Source organism: Chenopodium album, chromosome 13, assembly GCF_948465745.1.
Source record: "Chenopodium album chromosome 13, dcCheAlbu1.1, whole genome shotgun sequence".
Taxonomy (NCBI): domain Eukaryota; kingdom Viridiplantae; phylum Streptophyta; class Magnoliopsida; order Caryophyllales; family Amaranthaceae; genus Chenopodium; species Chenopodium album.
In genome coordinates this window covers 4,740,700-4,761,081 of record NC_137846.1, presented here as the reverse complement: position 1 = coordinate 4,761,081, position 20,382 = coordinate 4,740,700, and the positions used below count along the sequence as shown (strand labels likewise).

Here is a 20,382-nt window from a genome sequence, read left to right as displayed (position 1 = left end):
CTTTTCCAATTAAATATTCCACCAACGGAGTCCAAGTCACCATTTCACTACTTTACAAACACTTTTCAGAAAAACTTCAAGTTAAAGTTATTTACAAGTATGCCATAATATTAACATTCCTTGTTGATATCTGATATGAATGGGGATCGGCTCCTTTTTATTTAAAACGAAACTTAATGAAAAATGTTCATGGAAGTTTTTTATTTTTTGGGTTATACTCCGTATTAAAACAATTAGGAATCGAACTGAATTGAACCGAGCTAAACTGAACTGAAGCTGAAGAGACCAGACCCATAGTCATGTGAGATCTTGTTGGATTCATCTTATTATATATTTAATTAATACTATATATCTAGTTTTTATAATTTTTACACGTATGAAAATGGAAATAAAACCGTAATAAAATGCGTCTTGAAAACCACAAAAAGTCAAATAGGGCAAAAATTTAGGTACGGAGGGAGTAGGTTATAACTTTTTTTAGACAATTCTTTATATTTAAAGACGGAACTTAATGAACATTGTTTATGGAAGTTATTTACTGTATTTAATTTTTTTGGGTTATACTTCCGAATGTATATAACAAGCTCTCCACTTTCTACCCTTATTTTCAACTAGGGCAGCTAACGCGCGCGATGCGCGCATCATAACTAGTCATATCTTGAAAGTTTTTTTGGTTTGACTTTTAAATCACAACAATAAGAGAAATTTTTCCTAAAAAAAACAATAAGAGAAAATATGTAATCAACTATATTTAGGTGGTATAAATGTTCAAGACAACTAACATTTATGAAAGCATAAAAGTACATAAATATTTTAGAGGGTATAGTTGTCTAAACACTATTCATTAAAATAACATCTACATATTAATGAGGGTATATATGTAAATACACATTTTGAAGGGTATAATTGGCATTACACTATTCATAAAAGTATGTTTCTACTTTTTATAAGATAGGGATAGGGATTTATAAGGTAGGGATTTAATCTACTGTAAAAAAAAACAATATTTACCACACCCACAATCCCCACTCACAGTCCCACCTGTCGTATAACTTACGAATTGACTCCCTTGTTCCCCCAACATTCTCCTACTTTCTCTCTCTTAAAACTCCCATTTCCCTTTGTCCTTTTTCCATCCTAGAGAGAGAAAATCCAGGGATTCATCAATCCAAGAGAGAGAAACACCAACAACAATGGACGACGGAAGCTGTGCTGTGTGTGCTGAAACACTCGAATGGGTTGCGTACGGCCCGTGCGGCCACCGCGATGTCTGCGCACTCTGCATCGCTCGTCTCCGATTCGTCTGCGATGATCGCCGTTGCTGCATTTGCCAGTCTCTCTCTCCTTCCGTCTTCATCACCCGGGTCTCTTTCCTTCTTTTTTTTTTCTCTTAATTACCCACTTAAAAAAAATTAATAAAGTCCCCGATTTTGATTTATTAAAATTTAATTATATCAATTTTGTTAAAATACCCATTTATTAGTTTTTATTTATTTTTATTTGATTATATTTGTGCTGGGATTGGGGGGACCATGTGAGACAATTTTTCAGGGTTTGTGAATTTTGCCCCTTTTGGATAATTTTTACTTTTGATCTATGCTTTCTCCTTGTTCATTGTTATTTCTGGGTTTGTTTAGGGTACCAAGTTTTAATTTTTTTTTGGATTTTTCAAGGTTTAAAAAAAATGAACATTTTAAGCTATCTACATTATTGGAAAATGGTGCAATTTTGGATTTTGTCATGTATAAATCTGTCTTTCTGTTTTTGTTTTTGGGTGTGTGGTTTACTGGTTTCCGAGTTGAATGATTGTGTTGTTGGATACAGTAAAAGTTGTCTGATTGACTTTAGATAGTAGTACTAGTTTCTCCCATTGGAAATGCATATGCTTCAGAAGGCGGTGTTTCTGTAACCAACTTTGTATAATCCTTAGTATCCCATATCAATGAATTGACTGTTATGTTTATGTTGTGGTTATGTTGCTTTCTCGGTCATGACTGTGCTAGGTATCAGGTTTTATAGCAGGAGTATTTAGTGAACAAAATTATGTACTTTGTAATTGGGACATCATAATCATTAGCTACATTGAGATAGGCAGTTGATTATGAATTGCTTCAATTGGAGAATTAGTGTATTGATTTTCATGGAGATAGAGTAAACATGAAAGATGTGGACTGTTGCTAGGTTGGGGGCTAGGAAATGAACACGGTCATGGGTAAATGTTGGGAACGAAAAGTTGAATTGAAGTGAAAGTTTGGAATTTTGGATGCTTAAGAAAGCAATGAAATTGTGAAAAGGATACAGAACAGTAAGCATATTTTTAATAATACACTTGTGATAAGAAAAGTACCTTTGTAGTTGAATATGGAAGTGAAACGTGAGATGCATGAATAATAGCTACATAAATTTGAAATGAATCTCAATTTATGTGATTTGGACTATACAGTAAACTTAAATTGGCGAATTATACTGTTTGAGAATTGAGGCCTAGAATCTTAATTTATTTGGTTTTGCTTTAGTTTTCAAAAATATGTAAAGTGGTCGAGCAAAGGAGATTTTTATCAGGATTATGTGAATTATGACGGTCTAAGTATTTGAGTTGACATTTAGAGGTTTTGAAAGAGTGCTATTACCCTACTATTGGACTTGGTTCCTAGGTTAAGTAAATATGCAGAGGCCAGAGGACGCAGAGAGAAGGGTTATTGTTAAAATTGGAGGAGAAAAGATGTCTATTTGGTGCTTAGGGGACCTTTATCCTAATTTGAGAGGTTATAGATCTTGAACTGAGGCAATTTAAATGGGATAGATTAGCCCATTGGTGAAAGTACGATATGTGGATTTATTTGTAGGTTACTGGAATCTGGTGGGCAGCTAATAAATTATACTATGGAATGTATGTATCGATCTGAATTGTGGATCATTCAAGGTCCGGATTGGGATTTGAAGTGAATTTACTGGTTTAGGAGTCTGGTCAGTAATTTTGAGTATTTTAGCGTCCGGAATGGAACCTTACTATTTTAGCGTCTTGATTGAGCAATGACACTAAAATTGCAACTTTATTGACTTTGTGAAGCAGTTCCATTTATGTTTCATCATCTAATTATTAATCTTCCTTGCTGCAGGCATTAGGATCTCTCACGAGGGTAATAAATGACTTTTCAATTCTTCCAGCTGATGCTAAAGATGGTAAGGTGGGATCATATTGGTATCATGAGGACACACAAGCATACTTTGATGATTTGGATGAGTACAAGATCATCAAAGCTATGTGTAAGCTCTCATGCAGTGTTTGTGACAAGTTGGGGGTGGAAGGGAAAAGAAATTCCAGAAGAAGAGGGAAAATTAAGAGTGTTGAGCAACTCAAAGATCATTTATCCCATCAACATGAACTTTTGTTTTGCAGTCTCTGTTTAGAATACAAGAAGGTGAGAAATGTTGATTTGAATACAACACATGATCATTTATCCCATCATTGAACGCAAAGCAAGTCTTAAGATTTTATTGTGGTTCCTTTTTGCTCTTTTTTTTTTTTTTTAATTCCATCCTTTGGCAGCATATGGAGAGCAGAATTGTTATTGATTTTTTATGCTTTGTGGCTGAAATTGAAGTGTTTCATTGTTGCTTGGTAGCATAACTTGGTTTGGTTTCGTCCCTTGTAATTGGTCCTACGTCATGGTTTTTTATATTAGATATTTTGATTTTTACTTCTTGCCTTCCAGTGGGCAGACATTACTGTTTATTACACTTTATCTATATGCATATGTTTCTTTTAATGTGATAGATTTATATTATTACTTTGAAGCAGGTTTTCATATCTGAGCAGAAGTTATATAGTCGAGTGCAGTTAAGACAGCATATAAGCTATGGTGATTCTGATGTTGACGGTAGTGAAAACGAAAGATGTGGGTTTTCTGGACATCCATTATGCGAGTTCTGTCAGAGACCATTTTATGGTGATAATGAACTTTACTTCCACATGTCTACTGAACATTATACTTGCCACATATGCGTGAGGTAGAATGAGCTTTCTATTTGTAAGAAGCTTACTTGTTTTTCTCTCAGTTTAAGTGAAACTACTTGCATCCAAAATCCATCCATTGCAGGCTGCACTCTACTGAGTCTACTCCATTTGAATACTACAAGGATTATAATGACTTGGAGGTTAGCTGTTTGTATCACTTGTCAATATCATTCCACTTCTTTTTTTTTTTCTGTTTTTTTTTTAATTAACAGTAAAAAATATTGCATCTTTCCCAGAACCACTTCCGTGAAGCTCATTTTCTTTGTGAGGATGACACATGCCTTGAGAAGAAGTTTGTTGTTTTCTCGACAAGAGCTGATATGAAGGTCTCTTTTTCTCCTTTTTTCTTCCTTCACTTTTGTTTGTGATGAAAGCGTAAGTTAGGTGGCATAGCTGATCACTTGGTCTAATGGAGGAAAGCTGAAAGCCCTGGATTTTAAAGATTGTTTACCACCTAGGCACCTAGGTTGCAAATTAAGTTTCTTAATGCTAATGTTACTCTTTCATGACATGAAAATCTCACTGAATGTGGGGCTAAATTTTCTTGAGCTTTGTATGCTAAAAATAATTGGCTCATGCAGTTGGTTCATGGGATTCTTTTGCTTATTTTCAGCATCATAGTGCTTTGGAACATGGTGGATCGATGTCTCGTTCAAAACGCCAAAATGCTTTGCAGGTATTTGTGGTCCCTCTACTGATCTGCAAATTCATTAATACATATGCCATTATGAATTCTAGCTGATGGGCTTTGATTCTCTATATATCAACTCCAGATGGGCTGGACTTCTACTAGCTAGTGGTCTGTTAAATTATGTTTTCTCTGTTTCTATTTTAAGAAGCTGCATATGCTCAGTAGAAAATCCCATTCTTGTGATTAACTTAATAAACATTATAATAACACAGCTACGTGCATGCTTTCATCATGGGGAAAGGGACGAAGATCTCCATGTAAGAGCACATGGTTCACTTCCTGGGACATCTAATGTTCGACCCCCTTCTGCTAATTCAGCTAATGGTGAAAGAACCAACACCAATTTACTGTATGATGCTACATCAGCTGTGCAAGCGATTCCTATTCACAGGGAGACTAGTGATATTGGCTCTGCTGCAACTACTGTGCCATCTTCAGGACACCGACAGGGAGCAGCACTGGACTTCAGAAGTGTACTTCTAAATGGTCCGGAATTTCCTTCACTGCCTAGATCATCAAAAAGACGACGGCGCAAATCTAGAAAGAAGTCGGAGGAAATTGGTATCAATCACTCACCAGCAATCAGTTCATCGCAACTTAGGGTGTCAGATGCAGAACATTTATTACAATCTAGCCCAATTATCTCACGTCAGATTGGAGCTTTGGCAGTTGGTCACTCCCCATCCTCTAACTCGATCAGCTCTTATAGTCTGCTTACTTCGATGTCAAGTGACATTGCATCTGCTAGTTCTGCAAATTCATTAACTAGTAATGTTGAAGATGTGGGCCCATCTTCATCAGCTCCAAATGTCATTAATAAAGCATCTAATGAGGGTACACTAATTGGAGATGACATTAAGGCTGCGAACAAGTCCTTGGTTGAGAAAATATGTGCTTCCTTAGAATATGACAAGGACAAATATGCCGCCTTCAAAATAATTTCAAAAGAATATCGTGAGGGTGAGATTGGTGCTGGAGAATACTTTGCATATGTTCATCAGTTTGGCCTTGCTCATCTTATTGTCGACTTGGCTGGACTTTGTCCTGATCCACAGAAGCAAAAGGAACTCATGAAAATTCATATGACCAGTTTGGGAAACAGTATTGAAAACAGGCCGAGGAAAGAGAGCTGTAAAACAACTGCTAGTAAACTTTCCAATAAAGGAAAGGAAAAATGCGGAGATTCTGGTGGTGGCATTAAAGGGGAGTCCTTGTTGGATAGCATTGCAAATAATTTGAAGGATCTAAAGTTGAATGCTAAGCCTCGTGAAGAGGGTTTTCCCTCATTAAAGGTTGTGGAACGTTCATTCGAAAAAAATTCCAAGACTTCAATTATTGAAGATGTGGGTCATGTGAGTGGAGGTGGCTCAAACAATTCTCCAGGAGAAGCTACAGCTGGAGGCAAAAAGAAGATGAAGAAAAAGTCTAAGTTCCTCAAGGCTCGCCTAGGTGAAAGTTCAGCATCAGCAGTTCCAGATAGCAACTGTTCTGACTTGGCCTCTGATCTGATGGTGGTTAGACCTGATCAAGACTCAATTCTTGCTTCAGTTAGAGGGGTTTGGAGAAATGATGGGGGCAGGAGACTGATGAAATTGAGCCAGGCAGTACCAACAAATCGATGAACTTCTCCTTCTGGCAAACCTAACACCAAGCAGCAAAGTGCAGAGAACAGTTTCACCTGGAAATATTTATAGATTTTCTCTTTTGTAATCTACATTTGCTGCCCTTTTAATAGTTGTTAATGATCCTGGTTACTTGGTAAGGAAAGATGTGGTACTCATTTTTGGTGAAATGATGAATTGAGAGCCCACTTTCATGAACAGGTTGTAGCTGTGTAGAAATGACATACTTGTGTAATATTGATAGCCTCTATATATACCAAGACAATCACACCTTACTGGATCATTGAGAATGATCATCGCTTATCAATATGTTTATTTGTGGGGAGCTGCACGTGAGCTTCGTCTAAACTACCAAAGTTGGTTTTGATGTCTAGTTATGGCTCCTTTCTGCATCAATTGCCACAAAGGTTGTCATTTATCTAATACTTCGTATATATCTATAATAAGGAAATACCAGCATTTCTTTTAAGAGTAGTAACTTATGAAGTTGCCTACAGGTAGACATCAGCTTAAGGATAAGCTAACCTAGATTTACAAGACATGCAATGAAGTAGATATTGAAAATTAGAATGCTAAACGGGAAATCAAAGTATACCCAAGTCAGATGATTAAGACTATAATTGAATGAACATCACACTACAGAAAAAGCATTGTAATATCATAGTATCAGCAATTAGTTTGACATCCAAGGTCCAAGATCAACAATACTAAAAAGCTTGCATTACAATTCATTTGATAAACTTTTGAAGCAAGCCCTAGGAAGTATTACTCGAGTTATTGGAAGAACAGAGGTCAACAAATAATGAAAGTGTGTGCATCAGCTTCAAAGGCTTTGCTAACCATAAGATCACGATAGTATAATGCCTTGGAAAAGTCATTATTGAGAATATATCCTCTGATGAGTGTGTTGTAGGTAATAGCATCGGGTAAACAACCATCTTTCTCCATTTTACTCAAAACATCAACAGCTTCATTCATCAACCCCTTCTTGCAAAAGCCCTTAACTAATATGTTGTATGTTCTAAAACTAGGCTGCAGACCCTTTGACACAAGATCAGAGAAGAATTTTGCTGCATCTTCAAGTTGCCCAGCCTCACACAAGCTGTCCATTAGGATATTGTAAGTGACAATAGTAGGCTTGATACCTTTATCCTCCATATCTTCAAGTAATGCCACTGCCTCATCAAGCTTTTTACTTTTACATAGCCCATCAAGCAATGAATTATACGAGAAAACATCAGGAGTATCTCCGTGAGCTTGCATATCTGTGAACAACTGGCATGCAAGTGCAAGTCTATTGGCTTTACACAAGCCATCAATAAGAGTGTTATAGGTTACAACATCCGGTGCTATTCCTTTCCGAAACATATTTTGTAATATAGTAAAAGCTTTGTCAATGTTTTTGAGTTTGACATATCCATTGATCATAGTACTAAAGCTTACTAGATTCGGCTCACAACCACTTACATGATATCAAGTAGCTTTTCTGCATCTTCCATTTGACCACGCAAACAGTAACCATCAAGTAAAGCATTGTATGTGATGATGTTTAGAGCTACACCTTTGTGAGTCATATGCTGTAGTATGGCTTGTGCTTCCTCAACATTACCATCTTTACAAAACATGTCAATCAGCATGTTGTAGGTCGCAACATTAGGTGCTATGTTGCTCTTCAACATCTCAGTCAACACACTCTTAGCGTCTTCCCTGCATCCAGAATTGTAGAAGCCTCGAATCAAGGAGGTATAAGTGACAACATCGGGTTGAATGCCCTCGGGTTTCAAAGCGGAGAACAGGACCATAGCTTGTTGTAATAAGCTATCCTTACAGAGACTATCAATAATAGTGTTGTATATGACAAGGTTAGGCTTACAATAAGCGGCAGACTGCATTTTGGTAAGCAAAGAGAGAGCACTGGCATTGTCACCGATACTACAAAGGCCTTTGAAAATAGCACCATAAGTAACAATATTGGGTTGGAAACCTAAGTTGATAATCTTATTCAACAGCTGAGCAGCTTGAGGAAGCTTATGACAGTGGACATAGCCATTAATTAAGGTAGTAAAGATAACACAATCGAGGGGATAACCAAGCTTAAGCCTTTTAGCAAGAAGAGAAAACCCAAAATCGATACAGCCCAAATGGCAGTAAGAATTAGCAAGAATACCAATAGAATGCATATCAGGTCGAACACCCAGTAATTCAAGGTGGCTGGAAAGAGAGATAATGGTGGGTTGAGGATGAAGCCATTTTAATTTGGAAATGGCAGTGAAGAGCTGATTGAAAACAATAACAGAAGGAAGAGGACGCAAACAAGTCAATTGATGGAAGAGAGATTGTGGAAGTTTAAGATCGGAAAACCCTAAATTGCATTGTTGTTTAACAAAATTAAGAAATTGAAGACGATGATGAATAATAGGAATGGAGGAGAAATGTCTGGAATGAAAAAGGGAGAAAGAAAGAAGGGAAATACCTTGAACGCCATGAAAGAAAGGAGAAGAGCTTAAAATGGAAGCTGGAAATGTCGTCTTCATCTCTAAGAGTGAGTATACAGGTGGTGCTTCTTGTATTTTAATTGTTTTTCTTATTTGAGCTTGTCACATTGGCTCGCATTTTTGCTAGTCATTGCATATACAACTAGTATTTTTATTTATTTATTTATTTTTTTTAAAGGACATGTATACAAGTAGTTTGATTTTACTTACTGTAAAACTTTTTTTTTTCAGTCGTAGCAAATTGTTATTGGATATGGATGACTATAAGATTAATTTTTTTTTTTTTTAAATAAATCAATTCATTAATAAAAGGCCATCCAAAATTTACAAATGAAATCTAAATTAACAAATACATAAAATTAAATCAAATTAGGGTTTCCTTCATCAAAGCTACAATCGTTAAAAAGATCTTACACTGTGGTACATCTCTCGCAGACATCTCTGAAATAAACAACTTTTTCGAAGAGATGGTCTAACGATTTGTTGTAGCCGTAAGGATGATTTCTCATCTGTTTCGCCTGAATGCATTTGAAAATTTGACAATCGTTGCGATCCCGAACAAACCTTTATCAAAGAACTAACAATAAGACAAAAGATGATTACTTTTTTGATGAACCCTAACACACAAACAAACCCTAAACATAAACAAACAACTAAACTAACAAAAACTAACGACTCCACCGTAGGAATACACTCCACCATAGGGAGATGGACGAATATCTACACTACTTGTGTAGATTTAATATAATCCTCTTTTTACTTGAAATGAAACCTTGATACCGACATTGTTGAAACCAAATGGTCTCAAGGCCCATAATAGCTCAGTATAACATTTTTCACATAACAAATTAACAAATAGGAAGTCATCTCAAACTGAGGAACATGAAAGACATTCAATATATCAATAACAAGGGGAAAGGCCTAATAAGAAGAAGAGGAAGAAATATATATAATCATTCTTCAATTAATCCACAAAAATAAAAAAAATGAGAAACAAATTGTGAAGTTCATGAAAATGTTAGACTTAGCTCAAAAGAATCAGATTTACTGTATAATTTGTTGCTCATCACATTCACCATTAGTATACTAGAATCATATCAGCATAGCCAGCATCAGCAATACTTTTCTGATCTGTATTAAACAGAGAGCTAATCAGTTCCAATCTCTTCATGTTTTATTCCATATGTAGAGCATCAGAAATCAAGATGCTTTTATCTGTTCTAGGGTGACAGGAAAAAAAGAGTTCCAAATACAACATCCTATGCTTAGTGTGATAGAAACATAAACTAGATCAGCTCAATGTGCAGCAAAATTTAATTAAGCAGAACAAGATTCCAGAATCATTTAACCATTTTTCGAAAGCTAGTCTGCTGAATTTTATACAAGGATCAGAGCAATAGTCCAAAGACCAGCATATCTGGTAAGAGTGGTAACAAAAGAAGTTGACCACTGGCCAACATCAGCTTGAGGACAAACTAACCTAGGATCATAGACAAGCAACAAAGTAGATATTGAAAATTGGAGCTTGAAATGGGAAATACATACCATTTATCTGCAGCAAATCTCAAATTTTGAAAACCTTAACTAGTATTCATTTAATAAACTTCTGAAGAAAGCCCTTGGATAAGAGACTTAAGTTACCGGTAGACAAGAGGTCAACAAAGAATGAAAGTGTGTGCATCAGCGTCAAAGCCTTTGCTAACCATAGGATCACGATAGTATAATGCCTAGGAAAAGTCATTATTGAGAATATATCCTCTGATGAGTGTATTGTAGGTGATAGCATTGGGTAAACAACCATCTTCCTCAACACACCATCAGCTTCATTCATTAACCCCTTCTTGCAAAAGCCTTTAACTAATATATTGTATGGTTTAAGACTAGGCTGCAGACCCTTTGACACAAGATCAGAGAAGAATTTTGCTGCATCTTCAGGTTGCCCAGCCTCACACAAGCTGTCCATTAGAATATTGTAAGTGATAGTAGTAGGCTTGATACCTTTGTCCTCCATATCTATAAGTACAGCCACTGCCTCATCAAGATGTGCACTTTTGCACAAGCCATCAAGCAATGCATTATATGTGACAACATCAGGAGTAACTCCGTGAGCTTGCATATCTGTCAACAACTGGCGTGCAAGTGTAAGTCTGTTGGCTATACACAAGCCATCAATAAGAGTGTTATAAGCTACAACATCTGATGTTATCCCTTTCTGAAACATATTTTCTAACACAGCAAAAGCCTTGTCAATATTTTTGAGCTTGACATATCCATTAATCATAGTATTGTAACTTATAAGATCAGGCTCACAGCCATTTTGGGGCATGATATCAAGTAGCTTTTGTGCATCTTCCATCTGACCACGGGCAAACAATAACCATCAAGTAAAGCATTGTAAGTAATGATGTGAGGAGCTACACCTATGTGAGTCATGAGCTGCAGTGTGGATTGTGCTTCCTCAACATTACCATCTTTACAAAACATGTCAACCAGCATGCTATAGGTGTTAACATTTGGAGCTATGAGGATGAAGGTGTTTCAATTTAGAAATGGCAGTGAATAACTGACTGAAAACTATGATAGAAGGAAGAGTGCCCAAACAAGTCAATTGATTGAAGAGAGATTGTGGATGTTTAAGATCGGAAAACCCTAATTTGCATTGTTCTCTAACAGAATTGAGAAATAGTTTACGGTCATCAATTGTTTTACTGGAAAAACAATAACGAAAATATTAAGGAAAGGAGGAAGAAAATAGGGAAAAAGGAGAAGTACCGCCATTAAAATGCAGAGCTTTAATCTTCATCTCACCCCTTTGTTTGTCTCAGCAATGAAGTAGAGTGAAGGTGTTCTAGCCTTAATCCTACAAGTCCTATTTCACTATTAAATACTTCCTCATTTTTTTTTGTTGACACCGTTTGACTTATACACTATTCGTAGAACATATTTTGACTCGCTTTTGTGGTTTATATATACAGTAAAACATATTCACGTGAGATTTCTTTGAATCGTTTTAATGTATATTTTATTAATATCCATTTTTTATAATTTTATAATGTTAATAATTAAAGATATTAATCATTAAAAACATACGTTGGCAAGATAATAGAAAGTTGTCAACTAAAAAAGAGGAAGTACTACGTAAAAAAACTGTTATTTTTTTTTTTATAAAATAAAAATAAAAATAAAAATAAAAGAAGTTTATAGAAATTACCAATATTGCCACTCCTTGAGGACATTGCAGAGGAGAGGAGAGAGAAAATGACGGTAGGGAAATACTACTGCGATTACTGCGACAAGGAATTCAAAGATACAGCGTCGGCAAGAAGGCGTCATCTTCAAGGTATTGCGCATCACCGCAATCGCAAACTTTGGTACGATTCTCTCTCTCTTCCCCAAGGTATAATCTTTTCACTCTAATCCTCTCTCTCTAAAACAATCTCATTCTTCTTCTTCGTCTAATTTTTCGCCATTTTTGTTTTAATTTCTCGGAATTACAGACCCTAGTTTCACACAACAGAGTTTTGGTAATGGAGTCTGCAACCGCTTCCTCAGAACGGTACGCCCTCTTTCATAGATTGTCTTTTTAAATCATCTAGTATTATTTTTGCATTGTTAGAGGTATGTTTTATTAGCTTAATTATCCAGTTTTTGCAATTATTGATAAAATTGTGATATTGTATTGAGTTGTGTTATTGATTGGGTCAAATATTTGAGTGTTGTGATTCTGGTTTATCCTGGGAATTCAGCAGGACTAATTAATTGATTAATTAGTGTTGGAGAGACTCAGTGTATGCTGTTGCATTTACGAGTGTAGTATTTTTAATTTGTAATGTGTTTCTAGTCGAGCAATGTCGTTTTCTGTTCTCGAAAGAATGAAGAATTCTATGTACTGCATTTGATGTTATGATGATGTTTTCGTAATTGTTTGGTGAAGCCTGTAATTCTGTTTAGAGTAGTAAAAATTGACAAGTTGATTTATACCTAAGTTTTGAAGAATTATTCCAATGCTTCACTTGGGGAGTCAGTGTTCTGTAAGCCTGTACTCCTGGACTTTCTTTGTTAGGGGGGTATTTCCCACATAAATTTTCTGAGCTTTGATTGGATACGAAAATTATTATTTTGGAACATGTTTCCTGCAATAAAATGTATCCAATTTGAGATTGATTGGATTGTTCTAACTCTTGTTTTAAAATTTTAAGGGTTTTTGCCCATATGGGGATTCTTGCAAATACCATCATCCCAAGCATAACTTGCAAGGTCCAATAACTCAGGGCCAGGGAACGCCTAGTAAGTTCCTTTTGCCACAGCCTTCTTCTGGTTCTTTTTTTTTGTATTTCCTTGTACTGTGTTTGGCTGTCCTACAAAAACTTTATCGTTATCGCAACTTCTTACAAGTATTGGAGCTATCTAGAAGTATTTAAATTGGATTCTTGAAGCTTTTCTGACTTGTTTCTGGTCAGATCTATATATATACCATTCGAGAAGGCAGATGTATTAACAGCATTTGTATGGCGTTATAAATTGGAGACTCGGATTAATAGAGCTTTAATCCTAGGGGCTAAATTCTTGTGAAATAGTTGGTGATGGTTGCTTTCTTTATTTTGCGGCAAGTATGAATACTCTCCCTCCCTAATACTCTGTACAACAAATTGGTGTCAGGTTTTGCTGAAAATTTGCAACCGCATGTCGGAGGATTACAAGGTACAGTGAAGCTATACTGTGTGAAAATATTTTTGCATACTGTCCACCACTATCTGTCTAGCATAAAAAGCACAGCAATTAGCTTCTTGTGGCTAAGCCAATCTCTTTAAGCTTTCTAGTTATACTCGTGAACTCATGAACTATATGTTAGCATTGCTTATATTTTGTTACATGCAGGTCATGTTGCTAGCCAAAGCTTTGGGATGTCATTGGGGAACTTACCTCCATCATTGAGGCCTCCTCCTGAAGGAGGATATCCACCGCTACCTTTTGTTGATTGGGGATGAGCCATGAGTGTTTTGTAAGGTATTTTTCTTACATTGTCCGTTTTTTTTTTTTTTGCTAAATGTTGTGCAGCCTGTTCTGCATCATGGAGGTTGTTATGATGATAATAGAGAATCATAGGTGTGGAATGCTACGTGTGATAATTCTCTCCGAAAGAGAATTAAATTCAACCAATTACATCTCTAACTTCTAACAAGACAAAACTAATCCTACCTTTTAGAATAGTACAGTAACTCTTAGCACTTCTGCACGCCCTATATTAATTCTTGATGAAGGGGTCTATTAACTTCCCATAATCCTATTTAGATAGAGATTTGGCATAGTAGTTATAGTAGTGGAAGAACTGATACCTATGTAATGAGAATATCAACCAACAAATCTATCCTACCACCATTAAACTCAACAAGAGATGAGGGGGAAGAGCTGTCATAGATGTTGATACAGTTGTCAGAATAAAACAAATTTGATAGGTCTAATTAAAAACAAGGTAATTGGGGCTTACCCACAGGCAAAAGACAATGGCCGTCTTACAGTTAGCTACGATGGATGTTAGGGTTTTGGAGGGAATAAAGGAGAGAAAGAGGGAGAGCAATAATTGTAAGAACTTCGATCCACCTAGCTCTGAGAAGAATTGGGGTCTGCTGATATCTGATAAACATATTGAGCTTTTTGAAGTCCTAGCGTCAAATCAGATGGCTGTAATAACTATATTTTTAAAGACAAATGTAAGAAATGTAGTCCTTTAAGTTTGGTATTGAAATGCCCTATTCTCAGCCTAGTTAATGTATTGTGTGTGTTTCTAATGAATAATCAAATGGACATAACTAGGCCAAAGGCTAGCCCAGGTAGCTGTCCCGTGGATTAGTGGATATGCCATTAGTACCATGGACTAGGCAAGGGAAAGTGTTACAATTTGGTCGCTTCAAGGAGGCTGCACTTTGTGTCATCTTTGAGAGCTTTTTGAATGGCTGGTAGAATATCTAGACTCAAAATCGCCTTCAAGTTAGAGAATCCATTTTGAAACATATAACCCGTGTCTGTTAGACTCTTTTGGTGGCTCTTGGTGATCTTAATAGATTAGGATGGATGTCTTTCTAGATCTTTCAATGGCTTTTTGGGAACATAGATGGCATTATTCAACCTAAGCTGACTCTAATGAAGACACCCACCCCCCCCCCCCCCCCCCCCTCCTTTTTTTTTTCCAGGAGATTACTGAGACAATTGTGGACCTGTGGGGAGCCTTGGGAAAAATCTGGACTGAAGGGTTTTTTTTTTTGGCTCTTAAGCTACCTTCTGGGGTTGATTTGAATTTGATGCGTATTTTTGACAGTTTTAATTTGATGGAAGGATTTGAGTGATTTTAATGGTGGAAAATCGAAAGATAGTCTTAGAAGGCAACGACTTCTAAGTTTGATCTTAGGAGCAACGATCCCAAAACCCTAGTTAACAACTAGTTTGAACCTTAACAAAGTTCTCTTCAAGCAATAGCTCAATAAACTCAACTTTTTATTATAAAACATCCTCCCAAAATAATTGACATAGGACTAATATATATAGGAAAAATAAATCTATCCTACTTGCTCCGCAAGCAAACTAAATAAATCCCTAACAATTAATTAATGAACCAAAATAGCCCACTAACCAATTAACACAACTTTGGAAGCCCGAGGCCCCATAACTATTACTAAGAAAATAATAAAAACATTATTAAAAACTCACTTGTAAAACCCCCACTTTAAGAGTAAGGTAAAAACAAGAGAGTATCTAAATAAAGCAATAAAGATAGTTATAAGAAAGGGGACTCGATTCACATCAGAATTGATATTCTATATGTATGACAGAGGACTATACTTACCTTTGGTAGGTATTTTTGAAAGCTTAAATTCAGGTCTGTTGTATATTTCTTGTAGTGGATGATGGGTGAATCAAAGACTTGGATGGAAACCTCATTAAATTACCCTACTCTGGTGGCATAGATGACTTAATACTGAAATTAGTTAACCATGGAAATAACATAAACACAATCTTAGGAATTCTCCTGTGGGATATCTTGAATGTAATGAAGCTACAGTGATAGACTCCCAAGCAGCCTGTCCATGTTGCTAAAGATATTAGGAACTGTATATGACCAGTGGGATTCTTGACAAAGCAAGAGGTATCTTAAATCTAGACTCCGAAGCATCCTCCAAATGAAACTAGCCTCCTTTAGTCCTTGGGTACTTAAAGCTACTGTATACTTAAATGGTGGCATCTTAAGCCTTGTTTACAATCAAACCTGATGCCTTTAAAATCCATTTATCCTGCAGCAAATTGTAAGGATTTCAGTATCTTACTCAGTTTGCACTGGAAATTCTATTCAATTATGAACATTACCTTTAACATACGAAGTATGTGACACATCTATGTTCTGTTGCATTTTTTTCATTGGAAATCCCCTCATGTTTATTACTACCCCCGTTTCGTATTATTTGCAATGATTAAACATTTTCTACTCACGCTTTATGTCAAATCGTTGCAAATAATATGAAATGAAGGTAGTATAGTACACTTAGATGGTGTAGTCGGGTTGTTTGGTTAGGGTTCTTATTGGGTCAATTCAGGTCATTTTTGGGTAAGACTCGTTCAGGTTGATTTTGGGTCAATTCGGCTCATTTTCGGTTCTATTGTTTTAATGTCTATTTTTATATTAAATATTCAATATTAATTGTCAGGTCAGTTTTGGTCGGTTGGTCAAAATTTTGATTTTAGGTAGCGTTTGGGTTTCAGGTAAGGTAATTGGGTATGGACCGTATGGTTCAATTTTTCTGGGTGTATGTTACAAAGTAATATACTTTGTATAACTTTATTTGATTATGTTATTATCCTTATATTGGTGGTGTTGATTGGTGAAATAATTTCTCACGCTTAACATAAAATCCCATGAATTATATAAAATTGTTGGTGTTTATACATGTCAGCACCATAAAATCAATAATTCTCTTTATCAGACTTGGTTGAGCTGTGTTATTGTGTAGTCATGAGACCCATAACGCTAGAGGCAGCCTAGTCTTGGGTTTTTATCTTCATACTTAAGATAACATAGGAATGGATGTTTTGATCTCATCAGCAATGTCATGTGTATTCAATCCAATGACTATTCATTGGATGGATATGTTCTGAACTTAATATACTGGTAATCATCAATTAGAGATCAAGTAACTGTGATTTATGGTTGAAATGCTTGATGGTCGCTTACTCTGATATTTATATTGCATATAGCTTGCTTTTTTATTGCTTGAGTGAAGTGTTTTTGCTTGACACCACTTATTGAGTATATTCCCAGAGTGCTGAAACTATATGCTTTATATTAATTTGACATTCAGCACAAATCCAATATGGGAAGAACCATTTGCTCAGAAGAGGTTGAAATGGAGAGGCATAACCCGTGTGGAGCATGCTAGTGAAAGAAGCTGTTTCCATTGATGGCAACTGAATGAACCCACAGAGATAGGGACTTGGAAGAAAAGAGGTTAGGGGGACTATCCTATAGACTAGCTCATCTTTTTTTGCCATTCCTTCTATCAGTGGTTTACATGCCCATACTATCATCTCTTCTTGTACAATAGGTTATATCTTGTGTACATCCCATGCCCCTGCAGCCCTGCACACCCTTTGCCATATCGATGTGGTTTCGTGTTATGTATTATAAGTTATGTAGACCATGGCCTATACGTGTTTGTTATCTAACAATTTCATGTATGCCATGTGGGTTTTCATGCTGAACTATTATTTTTAAAATCTAGTGCTTGAAATAATGTATATTGGTGGCAGAATTATGTTCCTTGTTATATGCTACCGTTCAGGGTTTCTCATTCACTTCCTTTTAAAATGTACACTTTTACATTTATTTATTCTATTATAAGCTAATCATACTTCAGAATTTTTTTTTACAAAATACGAAGTATGTTAATTTGACAATATATATAAAAATCATAAAATATGGTCAAAGAATGAGTGAATAGGGTAAAAACTAAAAAGCATGAATGGGGCAAAAGAAGGGAGGAAGTATGACATGCTATTTTTGAATTTTACTGTTTATCTAGTAGCGTCAATATATGTTTTGCTGTGAATTATTTGAATAATCATCGTAATTCATACTGTAATACAACTAGCTAGTTGTAACAAGATACACCATTCAACCCTTTTTTTGGCCAATTTGTATACAAGCGCATTGGCAAAGATATAATATTGATTGTACCATGCGCAAGATATATGTCATACAACCAATTGTATCTAGAAAATTGCCAAATTTTTTGACCACATAATTTTGCTTTTAAACTCATTCAAGTCGCTAATATTATCATCACCTACTATTCAACATAATTATTAAGTGAAGAATAAGGTTCAATCTTGTTTTCTTGTGTGACTTTTGTTTATGTGCAAAAGATTAAACCAACATTTTATTTATATTAGTGGGTACAGTTGTTTTAGCATAAGTGGGTATGATCTCAATTTTCTAGCATAAGTAGTGGGTATGAATGTATGATCTCATTTACTAGTATATACATTTTTTTATTCAGTTCAGTATACATTTTTCTATCAGTTCTATTTTCTTTATTCTATATATCCTTTGACACTTTTTTTTCTTCTTTCTTTTATCTCTGTGTTCAATTCACCTGGATAACCATTGGGTTTGAATTTAATATTGTGAAGGTAGATCTATGTGTTCAATTCACCTGATTTTCACTTATCTGAACTTATTAGACCTTATTAAAATTTATTTTAGTTGTAATTTGTACTTGGATAACCCTTATTAAAACTTATCTGAACTTATTAGAACTTATTACACCTGAAATAAGTGAAAATAAGGTGAATAGAACAGACTCTAATCAAGGTTAATTTCGTTACCATTTAAAAAAATTAAATAACAAGGAAGCATAATTTATTATTAAATATTTATTGCTTGTCCAAAATTTTCTTTGTATTTTTTTAAAAATAATGGTAATATTTTGAGTACAAATTGTTACTTAAGGATAAAAATTATTATTATGATTTTTATTTTTATTTTTTCGAGGAAAGGTATAAAATTATTGTTATTAAAATATTGTTTGATAATTTTTATTGCATATTTTTGAATATTAAATTTATTTTTTCCATTAAATGAATAATGAAATTTTTTGAAGGTGTATGTTGTGGATTGCCAAACGTAGAAGTAATTTTGTTACGTTGTAATTGACTACTACCTCCATCCCTTTTCACTATATATATATTAGGTTTGACCATATTTTCTCAAATCACTTTACTACTTAATAACTCAAATAGTGAAGGGATTTTGTGACCATCAGTTTTATTATCGAGTATCATTTTAAGTTGTACTTCGTATTGCTTATAGGAGGCTTGATTCGATAACTATATTGATTCAAATACCCAACTCATATACTTAAGCCCACCTTGAACTCCAAATTCTTCGCGATTATGATGTGCATTATGCTTTCGATCAAAGATTTTATTATAGCTAAATCTTCCTGCCATAAGTCTTAAGGTGAAAAGTGCTTATTCTACATTTCTAGCAAACCAAAAAAAAAAAAAAAGGGTAAAAGATAGAATAGTGCAAATCATCCTTGGAGTCGGCGCCACTGCCAGAGTGAAAGTAAGTTGGGTCTGCCATGCCTAATGCCACCACCCCCGCCCACAACCCACTTCTATCCCACTTCTTTTGTCTTCCAAAATTTGTGGTTAATACTTGCTTACCTTGCTTCAAAATTGCAAATTATCCATTATTCTTTTTATTAGATTAACTTATTTTATTTTCTCCCCACTTTTAGTGTCCACTTTTAAGTTAAAAGTCTTTAAATATCATTTAATTAATGTTTGATTTAAGACAAAAAGACTTTCGAACTAGTTAAGAGCCCCTTGACCAAAGTGTATTGAATATTGACCTCATATTTTGTGTTATCTTACCCATTAATCACTTATACTATTGGTTAGAGGATCAAGAAGTATATTCTAGCTACTTAACTAACATTTCTTCTAGCTACTCAAGTTCCAACTTCCAACTATATGGTGGACCACATTTGCATCTATTTCAAATATGGATTTCTAATGTATTTTTATATTTTGACATTAGCTTAACCATAAATTAGTCTAAAGAGCTCACAAATACAACCATAAGCTTAGGTAGTTATTCAAAACTCGATCTTACACATCCGAAATTACTAATGCTCTACTAATTTTTACAAAACGCTCATTACACAACTTTGAAATTTCAGGCAGTATACACTTTGTTTTTTTTCCCCCTTAATTATTGGAGCCATTTTACACATCTAAATTCAGTCTCACTCGATTTTTCTAACGCAGTTGTCAAATATGTTGTTAATAGCATGCGACTCTTTTTTAGGTAGATCAATGATTCTTTTGATTGATTGAGCTATCATTCGTGTAATTTAAAATTTACCATAAGGTTTTAAACTTTTAATCTCTAACCCCCTGGTTTTAATCTCTAACATATTTCTTGATTAGCTAGAGAGGTACAAATTGATTAGTTTAAGTACTCCTTAATCCCTAATTAAGAAGAACCCTAAACTAAACAAA

The 20,382-nt window shown here is 35.1% G+C and overlaps 4 protein-coding genes across 4 annotated transcripts; 2 read left to right on the top strand and 2 right to left on the bottom strand.

Moving 5' to 3' along the window:
- Window positions 1-1,103: 1,103 nt before the first annotated feature.
- On the top strand, window positions 1,104-6,614 carry LOC145576054 (uncharacterized). Its single transcript, XM_081633840.1, has 7 exons — window positions 1,104-1,364; window positions 3,120-3,422; window positions 3,803-4,011; window positions 4,101-4,158; window positions 4,255-4,344; window positions 4,632-4,694; window positions 4,922-6,614. Exons 1-7 carry the CDS (start codon window positions 1,194-1,196, stop codon window positions 6,329-6,331), a joined length of 2,304 nt encoding a protein of 767 aa, XP_081489966.1. The 5' UTR covers window positions 1,104-1,193; the 3' UTR covers window positions 6,332-6,614.
- A 375-nt stretch (window positions 6,615-6,989) lies between these two features.
- LOC145576053 (uncharacterized) lies at window positions 6,990-7,760 on the bottom strand. Its single transcript, XM_081633839.1, has one exon. The coding sequence runs from the start codon at window positions 7,757-7,759 to the stop codon at window positions 7,124-7,126; it is 636 nt and encodes a 211-aa protein (XP_081489965.1). The 5' UTR covers window position 7,760; the 3' UTR covers window positions 6,990-7,123.
- Window positions 7,761-9,000: 1,240 nt separating this feature from the next.
- LOC145576052 (uncharacterized) lies at window positions 9,001-11,668 on the bottom strand. Its single transcript, XM_081633838.1, has one exon. It carries the CDS (start codon window positions 11,180-11,182, stop codon window positions 10,418-10,420), a length of 765 nt encoding a protein of 254 aa, XP_081489964.1. The 5' UTR covers window positions 11,183-11,668; the 3' UTR covers window positions 9,001-10,417.
- A 394-nt stretch (window positions 11,669-12,062) lies between these two features.
- Window positions 12,063-17,510, top strand: LOC145576050 (zinc finger CCCH domain-containing protein 3-like). The gene is made up of 6 exons (XM_081633837.1): window positions 12,063-12,223; window positions 12,324-12,382; window positions 13,026-13,113; window positions 13,486-13,527; window positions 13,705-13,833; window positions 17,175-17,510. The coding sequence occupies exons 1-5, from the start codon at window positions 12,085-12,087 to the stop codon at window positions 13,812-13,814; spliced, it is 438 nt and encodes a 145-aa protein (XP_081489963.1). The 5' UTR covers window positions 12,063-12,084; the 3' UTR covers window positions 13,815-13,833; window positions 17,175-17,510.
- The last annotated feature ends 2,872 nt before the right edge of the window (window positions 17,511-20,382 follow it).